The sequence below is a fragment of the Chiloscyllium plagiosum genome, unplaced genomic scaffold, assembly GCF_037043375.1.
Source record: "Chiloscyllium plagiosum isolate Xiang-an unplaced genomic scaffold, Cpla_swu_hap1 HiC_scaffold_50, whole genome shotgun sequence".
NCBI lineage: Eukaryota > Metazoa > Chordata > Chondrichthyes > Orectolobiformes > Hemiscylliidae > Chiloscyllium > Chiloscyllium plagiosum.
Genome location: NW_028270188.1, coordinates 48,477,738 through 48,497,934, shown reverse-complemented (window position 1 = coordinate 48,497,934; position 20,197 = coordinate 48,477,738). Strand labels below are relative to the sequence as shown.

The 20,197-nt window shown below is 52.3% G+C and overlaps 2 protein-coding genes across 4 annotated transcripts in view; both read right to left on the bottom strand.

Annotated features, from left to right (window-relative positions):
- msto1 (misato mitochondrial distribution and morphology regulator 1) overlaps positions 1-1,719 on the bottom strand; it is a 34,659-nt gene extending 32,940 nt beyond the window's left edge. The window contains exon 1 of the mRNA XM_043684010.2: positions 1,596-1,719. Within this exon, the coding sequence (XP_043539945.2) occupies positions 1,596-1,679 (84 nt within the window). The 5' untranslated portion in view covers positions 1,680-1,719. The remainder of the gene's footprint in view (positions 1-1,595) is intronic.
- A 10,461-nt stretch (positions 1,720-12,180) lies between these two features.
- Positions 12,181-20,197, bottom strand: part of dap3 (death associated protein 3) — a 56,848-nt gene continuing 48,831 nt past the window's right edge. For all 3 annotated transcript variants that reach the window (XM_087985164.1, XM_043684011.2, XM_043684012.2), the window contains exons 10-13: positions 19,911-19,970; positions 17,741-17,830; positions 14,982-15,099; positions 12,181-12,886 (exon numbers count right to left, since the gene is read on the bottom strand). In XM_087985164.1, coding sequence (XP_087841290.1) covers positions 12,801-12,886; positions 14,982-15,099; positions 17,741-17,830; positions 19,911-19,970 — 354 coding nt within the window. In that variant the 3' untranslated portion in view covers positions 12,181-12,800. The remainder of the gene's footprint in view (positions 12,887-14,981; positions 15,100-17,740; positions 17,831-19,910; positions 19,971-20,197) is intronic.

Sequence of the window (20,197 nt, the reverse complement as noted above, 5' to 3'; positions counted from 1 at the left end):
CCCCCCACACACCATCGCGCCCCCCACACACCCCATCGCGCCCCGCTCACATCATCACTCGCCCCATCGCACCCCCCACACACCATCGCACCCCCCACACACCATCGCGCCCCCCACACACCATCGCGCCGCCCACACCCCATCGCACCCCGCTCACATCATCACTCGCCCCATCGCGCCCCGCTCACCCCATCGCGCCCCCCACACCCCATCGCGCCCTCCGCGCCCCCTACACACCATCGCGCCCCCCACACCCCATCGCGCCCCCCTCACCCCATCGCGCCCCCCACACCCCCCATCGCGCCCCCCACACCCCCCATCGCGCCCCCCACACCCCACCGCGCCCCCCACACCCCATCGCGTCCCCCACACCCCCCACAGACCATCGCGCCCCGCTCACCCCATCGCGCCCCCCACTCCCCCCACACCACATCGCGCCCCCCACACCCCATCGCGCCCCCCACTCCCCCCACACCACATCGCGCCCCCCACTCCCCCCACACCCCATCGCGCCCCCCACTCCCCCCACACCCCATCGCACCCCCACACCCTCCTCACCCCCCACACCCTATCGCGCCCCACTCACCTCATCGCGCCCCCCACACCCCATCGCGCCCCCTCACCCCCCTCACCCCATCGCGCCCCCTCACCCCCCACACCCCATCGCGCCCCCCTCAACCCATCGCGCCCCCCTCACCCCCCACACCCCATCGCGCCCCCTCACCCCCCTCACCCCATCGCGCCCCCTCACCCCCCACACCCCATCGCGCCCCCCTCAACCCATCGCGCCCCCCTCACCCCCCTCACCCCATCGCGCCCCCTCACCCCCCACACCCCATCGCGCCCCCCTCAACCCATCGCGCCCCCTCACCCCCCACACGCCATCGCGCCCCCCTCACCCCACCCCCCCCCACACCCCATCGCGCCCCCTCACCCCCCTCACCCCATCGCGCCCCCTCACCCCCCTCACCCCATCGCGCCCCCTCACCCCCCTCACCCCATCGCGCCCCCTCACCCCCCACACCCCATCGCGCCCCCCTCACCCCATCGCGCCCCCTCACCCCCCACACCCCATCGCGCCCCCTCACCCCCCACACCCCATCGCGCCCCCTCACCCCCCACACCCCATCGCGCCCCCCTCAACCCATCGCGCCCCCTCACCCCCCACACGCCATCGCGCCCCCCTCACCCCACCCCCCCCCACACCCCATCGCGCCCCCTCACCCCCCTCACCCCATCGCGCCCCCTCACCCCCCACACCCCATCGCGCCCCCCTCAACCCATCGCGCCCCCCTCACCCCCCTCAACCCATCGCGCCCCCTCACCCCCCACACGCCATCGCGCCCCCCTCACCCCACCCCCCCCCACACCCCATCGCGCCCCCTCACCCCCCTCACCCCATCGCGCCCCCTCACCCCCCTCACCCCATCGCGCCCCCACTCCCCATCGCGCCCCCCTCACCCCACCCCCCCCACACCCCATCGCGCCCCCCTCACCCCCCACACCCCATCGCGCCCCCCCTCCCCCATCATCCCAACCCTCTCAGCCTCCCTATGCCCTACACACCAATCCCCCTCCCCCGGGTAGCGGCCGACCTGCAGGTTCCACCAGTGAGTGCCCACGAAGTTGCTGTAGTGCCCGAGCTGGAGAGTCACCACCTCCCGGCTCGCGTTCCCCATCCTCCTCCTCCTCAACCGCCACCGCCGCAACAACAACCTACCGCGGCGGCCGACCTCACCGCCACCCCATTGGCCCGGCCGCACGCCAGTCACGCCTCCCTCGCCCGCCGATTGGCTCCCCTCCGTCCCGACGCGCGTGTGCGTGTGGTGGGGGGGAGCCGCCCCCTCGACCTCACCAAGTTGGGTTGAGGAGGCGCAGCGCGTGCCCCTCCTCGCGCCGCCAGCGTCTAACGGCTCCCTCCCCGTGTCGCAGCGAAACAGGTCCGGGCCGCCCGAGGGAAAACAGAGGCTCCACGCACAAGGTTCCGCCGGCCAGCCTGGGGAGGGTGATGGGTTATAGCTCAGTTGGCTGGACGGCTGGTTTTTAACCGTGTGTCGTCTCTCTCAGGCCTTTACTGACAGCTGAGAACACGGACTGAATATCTTGTACAGCCAGTGCCTCAGGCAGCTATCAACAGTCAGCTAAACCCCTGAGACATGTGAAAAGTCGGCCATTCAGCCCCTTGAGTCTTCCTGCCTTTTCCCCAAAACTCCCTGACTGATTAAAATCTGGCTCACTCTTGAATACACTTAAATGACCCAGCCTCAGCAGTATCAATTCCAAAGGTTTGATAACGTCTAGAATTCCTCATCTGTCTTAAATACATCACTGCTTAATTTGAGATATTGCCCTCTGGTCCTAGATTCTCCCACAACTATCTTTCAACATTCATCTGTCAAGTCACCCAAGAATCTTTTAAAGGGTCACTGGATTCAAAACGTCAAGTCTATTTTCTCTCCACAGATGCTGCCAGACCTGCTGAGTTTCTGCAGCAATTCTAATCTCTGTTTCAGATCTTTGTTTTATTTCACCCAAGAATCACACACATTTTAAAAAGGTTACCCCTCATTCTTCAAAACTAAACTAGGGCAGCACAGCGCTAAGTGCTGCTGCCTCACAACACCAGGTACCCAGGTTTCATTCCAGCCTCGGGCACTAGTCTATGTGGAGTTTGGACATTCTGCCTGTGTCAGTGTGGGTTTCCCCCAGGTCCACTGGTTTCCTCTCAAAATCTAAAGATGTGCAGGTTAGGATGCATTGGCCATGCTAAATTGCCCTGTAGTGTCCAGGGATATGCAGGTTAGGGTGGATTGAGCATGGGAAATTGTCCCATAGTGCCCAGGAATGTGCAGGTTAGGGTGGATTAGCCATGGGAAATTGTCCCATAGTGCCCAGGGATGTGCAGGTTAGGGTGGATTGGCCATGGGAAATTGTCCCATAGTGCCCAGGGATGTGCAGGTTAGGGTGGATTGTCCATGGGAAATTGTTCCATAGTGTCCAGGGTTGTGCAGGTTAGGGTGGATTCTCCATGGGAAATTGTCCCATAGTGTTCAGGGATGTGCAGGTTAGGGTGGATTGCCGGGGGAAATTGTCCCATAGTGCCCAGGGATGTGCAGGTTAGGGTGGATTGGCCATGGGAAATTGTCCCATAGTGTCCAGGGTTGTGCAGGTTAGGGTGAATTGCCGGGGGAAATTGTCCTATAGTGCCCAGGGATGTGCAGGTTAGGGTGGATTGGCCATGGGAAATTGTCCCATAGTGCCCAGGGATGTGCAGGTTAGGGTGGATTGGCCATGGGAAATTGTCCCATAGTGCCCAGCGATGTGCGGGTTAGGGTGGATTGCCGGGGGAAATTGTCCCATAGTGCCCAGGGATGTGCAGGTTAGGGTGGGTTGGCCATGGGAAATTGTCCCATAGTGCCCAGGGATGTGCAGGTTAGGGTGGATTGGCCATGGGAAATTGTCCCATAGTGCCCAGGGATGTGCAGGTTAGGGTGGATTGGCCATGGGAAATTGTCCCATAGTGCCCAGGGATGTGCAGGTTAGGGTGGAATGGCCATGGGAAATTGTCCCATAGTACCCAGGGTTGTGCAGGTTAGGGTGGTAGGCCATGGGGAATGCAGAGTTGTAGGGAGAGAGTGGGTCTGGGTGGGATGCTGTTTGGAGGGTCCATGTGGACTCAATGGGCTGAATGGCCTGCTTCAACAGGATAGTGACTCTGTGAAATCAGTACAGGTCCAAACTACTCAACCTCTAAGATAAGAACAAAGAAGTCTGGCTGCTGGAAATCTGCCACAAAACAAAGTGCTGGAGGATTTGTAAAGTGAGTAAAAAACCTTTGAAAAATTTCTGGCTGTAACAGGCTGCTCCTTTTTTGAGATATTTTAGGTGTTGGATGTGATTTCCTCAAATTCCAGGAGCAGCAATCACTTTTATATGCTGTTGCATTGTTTTGGAATTTTGGAGAGAAAAAAAGTCAAAACAACAGCAGATTAAAAGGGGAGAAGAACAGACAAAGGAAGCACACGGTCATGTTAGTGCAGGAGAGAGGGAAGAAACCCACACCGCTAACTGACACAGCAGTGAACCTGTGCAGTTACTGCCTTTACTGTTGAATTCATGTATCGCTGGACATCAGAGTGCATCCAGGAAAATTAACAAACAGTGAAATTCACAACTAATCTTGGAGGAACCTGTTTGAGAGAGGTCACAGCACAGAGACAGATAAGTGAATAGTTTTAAGTGTTGCCTTGGGGCCTTGCTGTAAGTGTGAAGTTTAGATTTAGATTTTTTAGATTAGATTAGATTACATTACAGTGTGGAAACAGGCCCTTCGGCCCAACAAGTCCACACCGACCCGCCGAAGCGCAACCCACCCATACCCCTACATTTACCCCTTATTACCTAACACTACGGGCAATTTAGCATGGCCAATTCACCTGACCTGCACATCTTTGGACTGTGGGAGGAAACCCACGCAGACACGGGGAGAATGTGCAAACTCCACACAATCAGTCGCCTGAGGCAGGAATTGAACCCGGGTCTCTGGCGCTGTGAGGCAGCAGTGCTAACCACTGTGCCACCGTGCCGCCCATAGTTGTGATTAGAGTGGGTTCTTTCTTGATTATATGTTTTATTGAGATATGTCTCTTGATTAAACTTAAAAATGTAACCTCTAAGTATTAAATTAGCCTGTTTGCAGATGAATAAGATGGTGCTATTTTCTGGCTGTGCAGATTGGAAGAAGCAAAAATGGCCCTTGGATATGCTCTTCTTGTTGGATGTGGGAGTTTAGGGAGAGTTTACTGTTACTGAGGATTAAAAGTCGTTGGCTGCGAATCCTATCAGATCGAATGGAATGGTTGGAGCAACAGTTAGAGGCAATGAGGAATTTACAAGAGTTGTGGGTGTGAAGAATGGCAGTTTTAGGAAGGGATACAGTCACAGATATGGGTTAACTCCAGGAAAGGTAATGCCTACTGTGGCTATCCCCATTTCAAACAAGTATGCTGTTCTGGAAAATGTAGGGGGTGATGGACACTCAGGGGAATGTAGCACGTACAGCCAAGTTTTTGGTACTGAGACTGGCCCTATTGCAATGAGGGGTACGTCAGGTTCCAAGAGGTCGATTATGTTAGGAGACCCTCTAGTCCGAAGCACAGACAGACGTTTCTGTGGCCAACAGTGAAATATCAGAATGATGTATTGCTTTCCAGGTGCCAGATTCAAGGATGTCTCAGAGAGGGTGCAGAATGATCTCAAGGGGGAAGAGGGGCCCGCTGGAAGTCATTGTACACATTGGAACTAATGACAAAGGAAGGGAAAAGGTTGAGATTCTGAAGGGAGAATACAGAGAGTTAGGCAGGAATTTTAAAAAGGAGGTTCTCGAGAATAGTAATACCTGGATTACTACCAGTGCTACAAGCTAGTGAGGGCAGGAATAGGAGGATAGAGCATGAAGTGGGAGTTGACACGGGGCATGCTGACACGGGACACACAGACACAAGATGGCCACTGAATCATACGTTGGTCACTTAGCACACAAGATTGCCGCTGAGCCATTACTTTGAAAAGTACAGTGAAGCATATCCAGATACTGCCTGAGGCAACAGGACACCAACACAATAGACACAGAATATAGATTAGTTTAAGGTGGGTGGGGGAGAGAATACACATTAATAACGTCGACTGTCTGCCAAAGTTTCTGAATCCAGCCACCACCTTCAATGGAAATGTTAACTACCTGAGACTGCTTGTATACAAGTGTTAATACCCTAGATCTGCAGGAATGTAAAACGATCTTCCCTCTCAGGAAGAACGGTCACGACAAATTACTGCAGCAATGGACTTCCGTGTAGCTGCTGAAACTGACAATGACTGTAACACCCCTCTGAGACTGACAATGACTCTGTTACATCCCTGTGAGACTGACAATGACTCTGTAACACCCCTGTGAGACTGACAATGACTCTGTAACACCCCTGTGAGACTGACAATGACTCTGTAACATCCCTGTGAGACTGACAATGACTCTGTAACATCCCTGTGAGACTGACAATGACTCTGTAACATCCCTCTGAGACTGACAATGACTCTGTTACACCCCTCCGAGACTGACAATGACTCTGTTACATCCCTGTGAGACTGACAATGACTCTGTAACATCCCTCTGAGACTGACAATGACTCTGTTACACCCCTCCGAGACTGACAATGACTCTATTACATCCCTGTGAGACTGACAATGACTCTGTAACACCCCTCCGAGACTGACAATGACTCTGTAACACCGCTCTGAGACTGACAAGGACTCTGTAACATCCCTGTGAGACTGACAATGACTCTGTAACATCCCTGTGAGACTGACAATGACTCTGTAACACCCCTCCGAGACTGACAATGACTCTGTAACATCCCTCCGAGACTGACAATGACTCTGTAACATCCCTCCGAGACTGACAATGACTCTGTAACATCCCTCCGAGACTGACAATGACTCTGTAACATCCCTGTGAGACTGACAATGACTCTGTAACATCCCTGTGAGACTAACAATTACTCTGTAACACCCCTCTGAGACTAACAATTACTCTGTAACATCCCTGTGAGACTGACAATGACTCTGTAACATCCCTCCGAGACTGACAATGACTCTGTAACATCCCTCTGAGACTGACAATGACTCTGTAACATCCCTCTGAGACTGACAATGACTCTGTAACATCCCTCTGAGACTGACAATGACTCTGTAACATCCCTGTGAGACTGACAATGACTCTGTAACACCCCTCCGAGACTGACAATGACTATAACATCCCTCCGAGACTGACAATGACTCTGTAACACCCCTCTGAGACTGACAATGACTCTGTAACATCCCTCTGGGACTGACAATGACTCTATAACACCCCTCCGAGACTGACAATGACTATAACATCCCTCCGAGACTGACAATGACTCTATAACACCCCTCCGAGACTGACAATGACTATAACATCCCTCCGAGACTGACAATGACTCTATAACACCCCTCTGAGAGTGACAATGACTCTGTAACACCCCTCTGAAACTGAATGATTCTGTAATGTTTTCTGTAAACAAACCATGCTGTACAAACAAAGACTCAATATCTGGACCATTATACCATGAAATGTATAAAATATCATGACAGGTGACAGAGAAGGCTGACAGCCATGCTGCTGGACATCTCTCTCTCTCTCTCTGGAGCTCTGGTTTCTTTGTACAATACACTCTATCGTTAGATCCCGCTTCTGACTCTGAGACTGGTGATTTTCCCCACAACATTGGTGCTGTGAACAGGTTCTCCTATTGCTGGTGTTCTGGTCAAAGGACATTTTGAATCTGCAACCAGGAAGAGTCAGACCGGGCCAAGGACACAGTTTAAAAGGACATACCATTGTAACGTGTAACTTGCACTACAGTGCTGAGTTGAGTGTAAGAGCATGCCTGTGGACTGTAAGTGGGCGAGTGTACTAACTGGTGTGACAAGCAGTTGCTTGTGCTGAAATGACCAGAGGACAAGGTGTTGCCGTCTCAAAAACCCTGCCCTAAACTGGTTGTTAAGAGGGGTTGCCCTACCCATCCCTAAGAAGATTGGGAACTGAGGTGCCCAGGGCACTAGGAGTTGTGAAGCACAGATGGCAAAGTTGGGTGATGTTGAATTCTGTCGGGGCAAGCAACGCAGCGTCCACTTAGAGCCTAGTCAAAGGTTGGGTGCTGTTATTGTGTTTTAAATTGAAGTGGTGAGGAAGAGGAGCTGATCACTTTGACCAAGAGCCAGGTTACCGAGGTAGGGAGCGTGGACACTGTGAGTAACCGTGATACCCTGTCAGTCCATAGTAGAACAACAGAGCTTGAATAGTAGCGGTGGCCAGGAGGGTAAAGAGTCCCACCGGTAGAGAGCACACCAGGCTAGAGGTAGGTTTCTGGGCCTATCGGGAGGTGTTGGGTCAGTAGAGGTGGCCGGGTGGGTAGAGGAGTCCCGGTAGAGAGCACACCCTATTGAGCCAGCATTCCCAGCCAACCGGTAGGTACCGACTAATACTGGTGGCCGGGAGGGTAGAGAAGTCCCACTGGTAGAGATCACACCTTGCTAGGAGGCTGCTACAGCCATAGGGACGGTGCTGGGACAGTATTAGTGGCCAGGGGGTAGAGAAGTCCCCACTGGATTAGGTACATTTTACTGTTGGTGGTATCCGGGGGGTACACAATCTGTGAGATAGCAGATCAGAATTTTAAAGGGGATACTGCAGATTCCCTTATTGAGAAATACAAGACAGACAGACTAGCGCTGACAGAACCGATACAGCTAGTATGTTGGGACCCCCATCCCAGACATTAGTACAGAAGTGGAATTGGATTGACAAAGAAAAACAAAATAAAACTAAAAAGGTCGGGGTAATGTTAGTGCACCAGTTAGCAGGCCTAATTGAACAAGCAGGTGGAGAAAAGGACAAGAACAAATTGAGGAGCTGGAGGACAGGATAAAGGAGCTAGAGCAAAGATTAGAAAAAGTAAAAGAGGAAAAGGAGATTGATTCTCTCCCCTCCTACGAAACCGTCCAGCAGGGACCAACTGCTCCCTCAGCAGAGCAGCAAGTGCAAGGATATAATCTAGTGCCAGTCACTAGAATGGGGACAGAATTGCAGCCAAAAGCAAACTATAAACCCCAGGGGAAAGGCAACAGATTATGGCCTCCCTGGGCAAATTACAGCCCCAGAGCGCAAACACGAGGTTCTGGGAAGAGCTGGATAGTGTATGGGTAGGGCACCAACTATACCTGAGGCAGACTGCCCAGCGGACAAGTGGAGACAGGTAGCAGGCGGACCTAATACCAGAGCAGCCCGAAACTATGGGGGAGGACGGTGGACACGTGCCATCACCCTTACAGCTGAGATAGATGCCCGGCAGGCGCCCTTCACCCATTTTAAAGAGATCCAGAGGGTGCTAGGAAATGAACTGGAACAAAATCACGACTACTATACAGTTTAAAGGGGAAGGAGCCTCTCGAGTATGGGGGACAATTATTTAGGGCATACCAGGCATGCCCAGGACAAGCAAACCCAGATTATGGGGACCAGGCATTCATTCATTCAGGCTTTTAGAATCGGGCTCTCTAGCGCCCAATCCATCCTGAAAATGGGAGTAATAATATCACAAAATGATGATGACCTGGTACAGTGGCCTAGCGGAGTGCAGGAGGCAGAAGCTCCCACAATGAAAACCCGACAGAGCAGCCTACCGGAACGGAGTTGAAGGAAGAACCAAACTATCTTGTCACAACTGTGGCCGACAGGGACACTTTGCCAGAGACTGTCGGGCCCCACAGGCAGAGAATAGGACAAGGAACAGCATAAAGTTCTGCAGCTACTGCAATACAGCAAGTCATACACAGGCAGTGTGCTGGGAAACCATAAACAACACCCGAAACACCACAGAACCGTGGGATTCCCAAAGTCCATAGAGCTGAAAACCAACTGCCCCCATTCGTAAGGATAAGGGAGAGGGGAGAATTTACACGTCCGCAGTAGTTGAAGGTAGAAAGTGTCTGACAGTGGTAGACACAGGAGTGGCTCTATCTATCACCCACAGAAATAAAATGATTCACCGTACCGGGATAGGAGGGGATAAGACACCCGCTTACTTAAGCGAGACAATCCTCCTGGAAATCAATAATATACAGATCCCTATGAGATTTTATGTGTGCCAAAATAATGAAGGCACCATAATGGGTAACAATCTCAAGAAGGAATATGAAGTCTTGATTGACTGTGCAAAAGGAAAATTGATCTGACCAAAACAGGACGGTCAAAAAGACCGAGATTGGGGAACTAACAAGTCACCTCGAGCCTATTAAAGTGGTTACAGCCACCAGTAGGGACTGGAACCTTGAAAAGGGGGGTATTCAGAGCCATCTGCACCTCCGTCCCTGAGGCATGAGCACGGGTTTAGTCGAGATAGACCCTGTAATGGTGCCCAGACTGGAGCATAAACCCCACCAGCAGCACCCAAACAAGCCTGAATCAGAAGCCGTTGTGGAGATAGTGAAAGGACAAGTGAGACAGGGAATCCTGAGAGAAACCAGAAGTACTACCAATTCCCCAACATGGCCAGTAATAAAGCCTGATGGGAGCTACAGGCTCACCATTGATTATACAGGGCTAAACAAGGTCACCCCCTGTGGTGTAAAATTCCAAGCAGTGGAATGTGGTGAAACGGTTAAAAATTATGTCCCAATACATGTGTGAATCTAACCGGAATGGAGGTGTTGCTTAGTCCCGTGTGAATCTTCTTATCTGTATGTAACCAGAATGGAATGTGTTTTTTAGCCTTGCTCTGCTGTTCACATGAATGTTTATATCTGGAAAAGAGTATATCAGCTGGAAAAGTCTCCAGTTCGGTGAGTCTGCTCCGGGGTTACGTTTAACCGCCGAGCGTGGGTTGTTGGCAACCGCTCTACGAGAACTGACGGCTCCCAGTTTTGGTAACATGTAGAGTGAGTATAAGCCAGACCCGTTGTGGCGACGCTGCGGGGAATAAAATGCCCATATTCTAGCAGACTCGCCTCTTGGTCGTTTGTTCTGTGTCAGACTACTCTCCTACGAACCTGACCTTGAGAATTTTTTAAAACATTTGGCGTAGTCGAGCAGGGTCAATCGCAATTGAGGAGAGATTTTGATACAGAACAATGTTTTGGAAAAAGACTAAGAAACCAGAAGAACAAACTGTGGAGGTCCCGACCGTCCCGGGATGGCATGGATGTGGGCATGTACGTGGCAGTTTGTTTGAGAAAGGATCCCAGTCCTGCCGAAGAACCCCTTGCCTGGGGTACAGCGGAGGATGTGGGCATGTCCAAAAAGCTGAAGCGGAGTTAACAGAATTGAATGGGATTGAACTGAACTGAACTGAGTGGAACTGAAGTGAATCTAATTGAACGGAACAAAATGGAACTGAGCTAAATTGAATTGAAATGGACGGAACTGAATTGAACACAATTGAATTGAACTGAACAGACCTGAACTGAGCTGAATTGAATTACACTGAATTGACTGAACTGAAATTAACTGAAACGAATTGAACTGAATTAAGCATAATGTAACACATGTATTGGGCCAAGCAGTGGAATGTGGTGTAAAATTATGTCCCAATACATGTGTGAATCATAATGTAACACATGTATTGGGCCAAGCAGTGGAATGTGGTGTAAAATTCCAAGCAGTGGAATGTGGTGAAACGGTTAAAAATTATGTCCCAATACATGTGTGAATCTAACCGGAATGGAGGTGTTGCTTAGTCCCGTGTGAATCTTCTTATCTGTATGTAACCAGAATGGAATGTGTTTTTTAGCCTTGCTCTGCTGTTCACATGAATGTTTATATCTGGAAAAGAGTATATCAGCTGGAAAAGTCTCCAGTTTGGTGAGTCTGCTCCGGGGTTACGTTTAACCGCCGAGCGTGGGTTGTTGGCAACCGCTCTACGAGAACTGACGGCTCCCAGTTTTGGTAACATGTAGAGTGAGTATAAGCCAGACCCGTTGTGGCGACGCTGCGGGGAATAAAATGCCCATATTCTAGCAGACTCGCCTCTTGGTCGTTTGTTCTGTGTCAGACTACTCTCCTACGAACCTGACCTTGAGAATTTTTTAAAACACCCCCAAATTGTATCCCATTGGAGCAGACCCCACCACAATTCTAAATGGATTCTCACAGTGGTTTGTGTGTGGAATGAACTTCCAGAGGAAGTGATGTATACGGCTATAGTTACAACTTTTAAAAGACATTTTGGTAGGTACATGAAGAAGAAAGGTTTGGAGGGATATGGGGCAAGTGCAGGTAGATCGGACTAGTTTGGTTTGGGATTGTGGTCGACATGGACTGGTTGGATCAATGGCTCTGTGCCTGTGCTGTATGGCTCCAAATGGTCCACTCCTAGCTGGTATGTGCCCACCCACCTATACCCAAAAGGCACCTCACATCACTGGCTTGCAGGCTCAGGTGCCACCTCACCCTTCCCAAAGACAAGGGAAGACAGAGCACAATGGATCCACATGAGAAAGACAGCTGCTGGCCTTTGTGACTCACCTAGCGATGGTACGTGGACCTCAGGAGTACTTTGGGTTTCCTAATGTGTCGAATTACACCAAAACACAGAATAGAAATAAAAACACTGAGTACTGCTTTTAATTGGAGTTGGATATGAATTAAAATAGACGCAAATGGTGCATGCAATGACATTATATGGAAGAGACTTAAAGTTCCAATCCAAATGTCTTGAATGTGATGCTCCAGTTGAAGGTTCATACTCAGTGCTGGTCCCACATATGTCTACATGGGATTTCTGCACTCAGTTCAATTGGAATACAAACAACAGAAATTAGAAACTGAGTGGACACTATCAGTGGAGGAAGGTGAAGGGTCAGGGCATAATCTTTAGGCCAGCAGCCCCAATGTTCGGATATCTCCGCTTTCAAATCACAGAAAGGTTTGTGCAGGGAGTGATACGGGTTCCTGAGCTGAGGCAGTTGTGCGGAGACACGAATGACAAAGCAGACCTTAGTGGCCAGCATCGGCAGCAGCTGCCTGAAAGCTCAGGGGCGTGAGGTTTGGGTAAATATCCAGCCCAGTTCTTGGGGCTTCCACAGACCACTCACGGAGGTACGGACCAGGGTTAGAGGGCGACAGCGGGGTCGGAGAGGAGGGAGAGGGTAACGTGAGCCCGAGAATGAGATGTTGCTCAGGAGATCTTTCCTTTGTTAAAAGAGGCAGTGCTTCAGACGCGAGTGGCTCAGAGGGAGCTGCAGATCCTCTCGAACGTGTTCGGGTTGTAGTTGCAGAGGAAGATCAGTTCCTTCTTCCCTTCTTCTGTATAAGCTGCACAGAGAGACAAGAGGAGAGAGACTGGGTTAAACAGCAGCATCGCGAGTGCAGGAGCTGGCTGTGTGCTGGGCAAGGTCACTACACACTGCAGCCAGGCTATGACAACCCCTCAGAGGCAGCTCGGTCAGGAGTTATGTCTTTTTCCCTCCTGGTGTTTCAAATTCCAGGTTTTTCTCTCTGTGGTATCTGTTCACACGAAGCAGAAAGGTGACCTGTTGCTCGGGTCTCCTGAAACCACATACCTTGTCAATTAAACCGCACACCAAACACCTGGTCTGCAGCTTCGGGCATTGCTGAGGGAAAAAAATAAAATTTCAAAGGATGATACCCATCCCTTCAAACCATAGCTCACTACCAACTTCATAAGGGGAAACCAAGAATGGGCAATAAATACTGGCCCAGCCCGAACAGTCATGTCCTCTAAATAAACGGAAACTAATACATGAACTGTCAGCTTATACACACCAGGGAAGGAGAAACTGGCAGATAAACAAGACAGGAGTTGACCTAATGGCGGTCTTGTGAATGAGGAATGGTTTTGGACAATGTAGATGGAGAGATGCTTCCACTTGCCAAGGACCAAAGAACCTGTCAATATTTCACAGTCAGGAAGAAATCTAGTTAGGATTTCAGGGGAAATATCTTCACCGAGGGAATGGGGGGGAGAATGGGGGACTCGCTCCCACGGGGAATGGGGGGGGAGAATGGGGGACTCGCTCCCACGGGGAGTGAGGGGAGAATGGGGGACTCGCTCCCACGGGGAATGGGGGGGGAGAATGGGGGACTCGCTCCCACGGGGAGTGAGGGGAGAATGGGGGACTCGCTCCCACGGGGAATTGGGGAGGGGGGAATGGGGGACTCGCTCCCACGGGGAATGGGGGGCGGAGGGGAGGGGGAGGAAAGAGAATGGGGGACTCGCTCCCACGGGGAATGTGGGGGGAGAGAATGGGGGACTCGCTCCCACGGGGAATGGGGGGGGGGGGGAGGGAGAATGGGGGACTCGCTCCCACGGGGAGTGAGGGGAGAATGGTGGACTCACTCCCATGGCGAATTGGGGGGGGGGGAAATGGGGGACTCGCTCCCACGGGGAATGGGGGGGAAGGGGAGGGGGAGGAAAGAGAATGGGGGACTCGCTCCCACGGGGAATGGGGGGGGAGGAGAATGGGGGACTCGCTCCCACGGGGATTGGGGGGAGAATGGGGGACTCGCTCCCATGGGGAGTTGGGTGTGTGTGTGTGTGAATAGGGGGCTCGGTCCCATGGGGGGTGGGGGGGCTCGCTAGTAACAGAAATGCTTTGAGGGGGCAAGCTGGACAAATAGATAAGGGACAGAGAGTGGACTGAAAAACAGAATGATAGAGTAGATGAAGTACAATAGCAGGAAGCTCGTGAGGAGCACGGAATGGTTGGGCCGAATGGCCTGTCGATGTGCCCTTTCTTCTCTCCTGGGACAGCAGGAGGAAGGGAATAGCAGCAACTTCCCAGAGGAGAACAAGCCTAGCAAAGTCTGAGGGGAAGTGCAGAGGTGAACATAATAAATAGGAGCAGGAGTTGGCTATCTAGCCCTTTGAGCCTGCTCAGTCAATCAGGGCTGATCTTTGTGTGGCCTCAGCTCTACTTACCTGCTCTCCCACCATAACCCTTAATTCTCTTACGGTTCAAAACACCATCTATCTTAGCTCTGAAAACATTTCCTGAGGAAGCCTCAACTACTTCACAGATTCACAACTCTCTGGGTCAAGACGTTCCTTCTCCGTTCAGTCCTAAATCTGCTCCCCCTCACTTTGAGGCTATGCCCTCTTGTCCTAGTTTCACCCGCCAGTGGAAACATCCTTTCTCCTTCTATCTTATCTACTCCCTTCAACATTTTGTATGTTTCTATAAGATCCCCCATTGTTCTAAATTCCAATCAATATAATCCCAGTCTACTCAGTCTCTCCTCAGAAGTCAACCCCCTCAACTCTAGAATCAACCGAGTGAACACACAGACCCACTCCCCCAACCCTATCCCCCTAACACGGCATTTGTTTGGGAAATGGGTATCCCACATCCATCCCATTGGCATATTCCCACCAGCTGCAGGTCCTTACCATTCTCATGCTGAATCCACTTGCGGTCGATGTAATATTGATAGCAACTCTCGAACTCCTTCTCACTATAGTTCATCACTTGAACAGGGACAAAGGGATCCATGGCATCAAAACCTTCCTGTTGTGGGGTTAGCATGCAGAAACAGACACAGATAAAAACAGCACTCACCGTGTAGAACATCATTCTAGATTTCCATGCTTGCAGGGGCACTAACAACAGCACAAACTAAATCAACAAACTCAGTGCACCCAGTGCTACACAGCAACTGGCCTGTCCCCACCAGTACTGTACCCCAGTGTTATACAGGGACAGACCTGTCCCCACCAGTACTGTACCCCAGTGTTATACAGTGACAGACCTGTTTCCCCCACCAGTACTGTACCCCAGTGTTAGACAGGGACAGACCTGTCCCCACCAGTACTGTACCCCAGTGTTATACAGTGACAGACCTGTTTCCCCCACCAGTACTGTACCCCAGTGTTATACAGGGACAGACCTGTCCCCACCAGTACTGTACCCCAGTGTTATACAGTGACAGACCTGTCCCCACCAGTACTGTACCCCAGTGTTATACAGGGACAGACCTGTCCCCACCAGTACTGTACCCCAGTGTTATACAGTGACAGACCTGTCCCCACCAGTACTGTACACCAGTGTTATACAGTGACAGACCTGTTTCCCCCCCCAGTACTGTATCCCAGTGTTATACAGTGACAGACCTGTTTCCCCCACCAGTACTGCACCCCAGTGTTACACAGTGACAGACCTGTCCCCACCAGTACTGTATCCCAGTGTTATACAGTGACAGACCTGTCCCCCCCAGTACTGTACCCCAGTGTTATACAGGGACAGACCTGTCCCCACCAGTACTGTACCCCAGTGTTATACAGTGACAGACCTGTTTCCCCCACCAGTACTGTACCCCAGTGTTATACAGGGACAGACCTGTCCCCACCAGTACTGTACCCCAGTGTTATACAGTGACAGACCTGTTTCCCCCACCAGTACTGTACCCCAGTGTTATACAGGGACAGACCTGTCCCCACCAGTACTGTACCCCAGTGTTATACAGTGACAGACCTGTCCCCACCAGTACTGTACCCCAGTGTTATACAGGGACAGACCTGTCCCCACCAGTACTGTACCCCAGTGTTATACAGTGACAGACCTGTCCCCACCAGTACTGTACCCCAGTGTTATACAGTGACAGACCTGTTTCCCCCCCCAGTACTGTACCCCAGTGTTATACAGTGACAGACCTGTTTCCCCCCCCAGTACTGTATCCCAGTGTTATACAGTGACAGACCTGTTTCCCCCACCAGTACTGCACCCCAGTGTTACACAGTGACAGACCTGTCCCCACCAGTACTGTATCCCAGTGTTATACAGTGACAGACCTGTCCCCCCCAGTACTGTACCCCAGTGTTATACAGGGACAGACCTGTCCCCACCAGTACTGTACCCCAGTGTTATACAGTGACAGACCTGTTTCCCCCACCAGTACTGTACCCCAGTGTTATACAGGGACAGACCTGAGCCCACCAGTACTGTACCCCAGTGTTATACAGTGACAGACCTGTCCCCACCAGTACTGTACCCCAGTGTTACACAGTGACAGACCTGTCCCCACCAGTACTGTACCCCAGTGTTATACAGGAACAGACCTGTCCCCACCAGTACTGTACCCCAGTGTTATACAGTGACAGACCTGTCCCCACCAGTACTGTACCCCAGTGTTATACAGTGACAGACCTGTCCCCACCAGTACTGTACCCCAGTGTTATACAGGGACAGACCTGTCCCCCACCAGTACTGTACCCCAGTGTTATACAGTGACAGACCTGTCCCCCACCAGTACTGTACCCCAGTGTTATACAGTGACAGTCCTGTCCCCACCCAGTACTGTATCCCAGTGTTATACAGGGACAGACCTGTCCCCCACCAGTACTGTACCCCAGTGTTATACAGTGACAGTCCTGTCCCCACCCAGTACTGCACCCCAGTGTTACACAGCAACTGGCCTGTCCCCACCAGTACTGTACCCCAGTGTTACACAGTGACAGACCTGTCCCCCACCAGTACTGTACCCCAGTGTTATACAGGGACAGACCTGTCCCCACCCAGTACTGTACCCCAGTGTTATACAGGGACAGACCTGTCCCCACCAGTACTGTACGCCAGTGTTATACAGTGACAGACCTGTCCCCACCAGTACTGTACGCCAGTGTTATACAGTGACAGACCTGTTTCCCCCACCAGTACAGTACCCCAGTGTTATACAGTGACAGATCTGTCCCCACCAGTACTGTACCCCAGTGTTACACAGTGACAGACCTGTCCCCACCCAGTACTGTACCACAGTGTTATACAGGGACAGACCTGTCCCCACCAGTACTGTACCCCAGTGTTATACAGTGACAGACCTGTCCCCACCAGTACTGTACCCCGGTGTTATACAGTGACAGACCTGTCCCCACCAGTACTGTACCCCAGTGTTATACAGTGACAGGCCTGTCCCCACCAGTACTGTACCCCAGTGTTATACAGGGACAGACCTGTCCCCACCAGTTCTGTACCCCAGTGTTATACAGGGACAGACCTGTCACCACCAGTACTGTACCCCAGTGTTATACAGGGACAGACCTGTCCCCACCAGTTCTGTACCCCAGTGTTATACAGGGACAGACCTGTCACCACCAGTACTGTACCCCAGTATTATACAGTGACAGACCTATCCACACATGATGACAGTGCTCACCTTCCTTAGTAGCTGATGGGGCAAGTACGATAAGCCTGCACATCCCAGTGCTCCAGTCTGAGTCAGCGTTGTAATCACTGCCCCGCCAGACTGTAACAGGAGAGGGGTTGTTAATGAACAGTGACACCTCCGCCATTTTAGACAACTGCAGCAGAACGCCACCACTAAACACACCTTTCCCTCACTTCCCTGTCTGCATTTCACAGAGATCGTTCCCTCTGGGACACCCTAGTCCATTCATCGACCACAAACACCACCCCACCCCACCTCCACTTCTCACAGCACCTTCTCATGTGATCACAGAGGCTGCAACACCTGCCACTTTGCTGCACCCACTGTGGCCTACTCTACATTGGAGAAACCAAATGCAGACTGGGTGACTGTGCACAAGCGTGGCCCCCACCATCCTGTCGCTGATCATTTTGACACAGCGTCCTGTTCACATGCCCACTTGTCCATCTTCGACATGCTGCAGTGTTCCAGTGAATCCCAGCACAAACTGGAGGAACAACATCTCATCTCCAGACCAGGCACTTTACAACCCTCTGGACTTGATGTTGAGTTCAACATCTTCAGACTGTGAACCAACTCGGATTCCTTCCTTTTCTATTAGCTTTACTTGTTACCTTCTCTGTCAGCTTGTCCTCTCTCCTGTACCTCCAACCCCACCCCAGTGGGACTGACTGTTCTTTAAAGCCCGACAGTTAGACACACCATTGTTCTACCACTCTCACATTCCGATCACTTAATCTGAACTGTCAACATCTTCTCTCCCCCAGCACTCCACCACCAACTACAGCATAAATGCTGCCCCCTCCACACTTCACTTCAGCACTGATGGAGAGTCATCTCGACTCGAAATGGATGCTGACTGACCCGCTGTGATCTCCAGCATTTGCTGTTTTCAGTGACACCCTCATGTTGCAACCAGGAACAGACCTGTATGTTTGGTACGGCCTTGAGGATTTTCCAACCACTGAACTGTATGCTGGGACATGGGTCAGAAGCAACCAATTCCTGTCCAGCAAACTCTGACCAAAAGCAATGTAATAACGAGCAGCTCATTGGTTTGTGGACAATACGTATAGGCCAAAGGATTTTGAGAGAACTGTCCTACTCTTCTTCAGATCACAACCCTCGGCTTATGTATCTCCATGAGACACAGGCTCTCACCTGAACAATGACTATTCCCACAGTGCCCACTCCCTCAGTGCTGACCCTTCGACAGTGCCACTCCCTTAGCACTGACCCTCCAACAGTGCGGCGCTCCCTCAGTGCCGACCCTCCGACAGTGCCCACTCCCTCAGCGCTGACCCTCCGACAGTGTGGCGCTCCCTCAGTGCTGACCCTCTGACAGTGCAGCACTCCCTCAGCACTGACCCTCCAACAGTGCGGCACTCCCTCAGCACTGACCCTCCAACAGTGCCCACCCCCTCAGTGCTGACCATCCAACAGTGTGGCACTCCCTCAGCACTGACCCTCCGACAGTGCGGCAATCCCTCAGCACTGACGCTCCGACAGTGCAGCACTCCAGCAGCACTGACCCTCCGACAGTGCCAATCCCTCAGTGCTTACCCTCTGACAGTGCAGCACTCCCTCAGCACTGACCCTCCAACAGTGCCCGCTCCCTCAGTGCTGACCCTCTCACAGTGCGGCACTCCCTCAGCACTGACCCTCCAACAGTGCCCACCCCCTCAGTGCTGACCATCCAACAGTGTGGCACTCCCTCAGCACTGACCCTCCGACAGTGTAGCACTCCCTCAGCACTGAACCTCCGACAGTGCGGCGCTCCCTCAGCGCTGAACCTCCGACAGTGCGGCACTCCCTCAGCACTGACCCTCCGACAGTGCGGCAATCCCTCAGCACTGACCCTCCGACAGTGCAGCACTCCAGCAGCACTGACCCTCCGACAGTGCCCACTCCCTCAGCGCTGACCCTCCAACAGTGCGGCACTCCCTCAGCACTGACCCTCCGACAGTGCCCACTCCCTCAGCGCTGACCCTCCGACAGTGCGGCACTCCCTCAGCACTGACCCTCCGACAGTGCCCACTCTCTCAGCACTGACCCTCCGACAGGGCCCAATCCCCTCAGCGCTGACCCTCCGACAGTGCGGCACTCCAGCAGCGCTGACTCTCCGACAATAGTTGGATAGTTACTGAACACCTCTTACCCAATCATTATTCAGCAGCTTCCTCAGATTGTGGATCAGGGTGAGCTCATCTGCACACACCTACAAGACAGTCAGACATGTCAGGAAGCAGCACAAGCCAATGAAACCATGTACGGTAGTGGCAGCAACAGGAAGCAGGCTGGGAGACAGTGGTTCGCATCCAAGTTGACCAGCTCAGTCCCCCTGGCATCTCCAACTGGCCACACATCAATTAGCCGCATGTTGACCTATCGGCCTTGGGCCCCGAGATGTCAGCCAGGATCGGGAGAAAGGAGTACTGCATTACG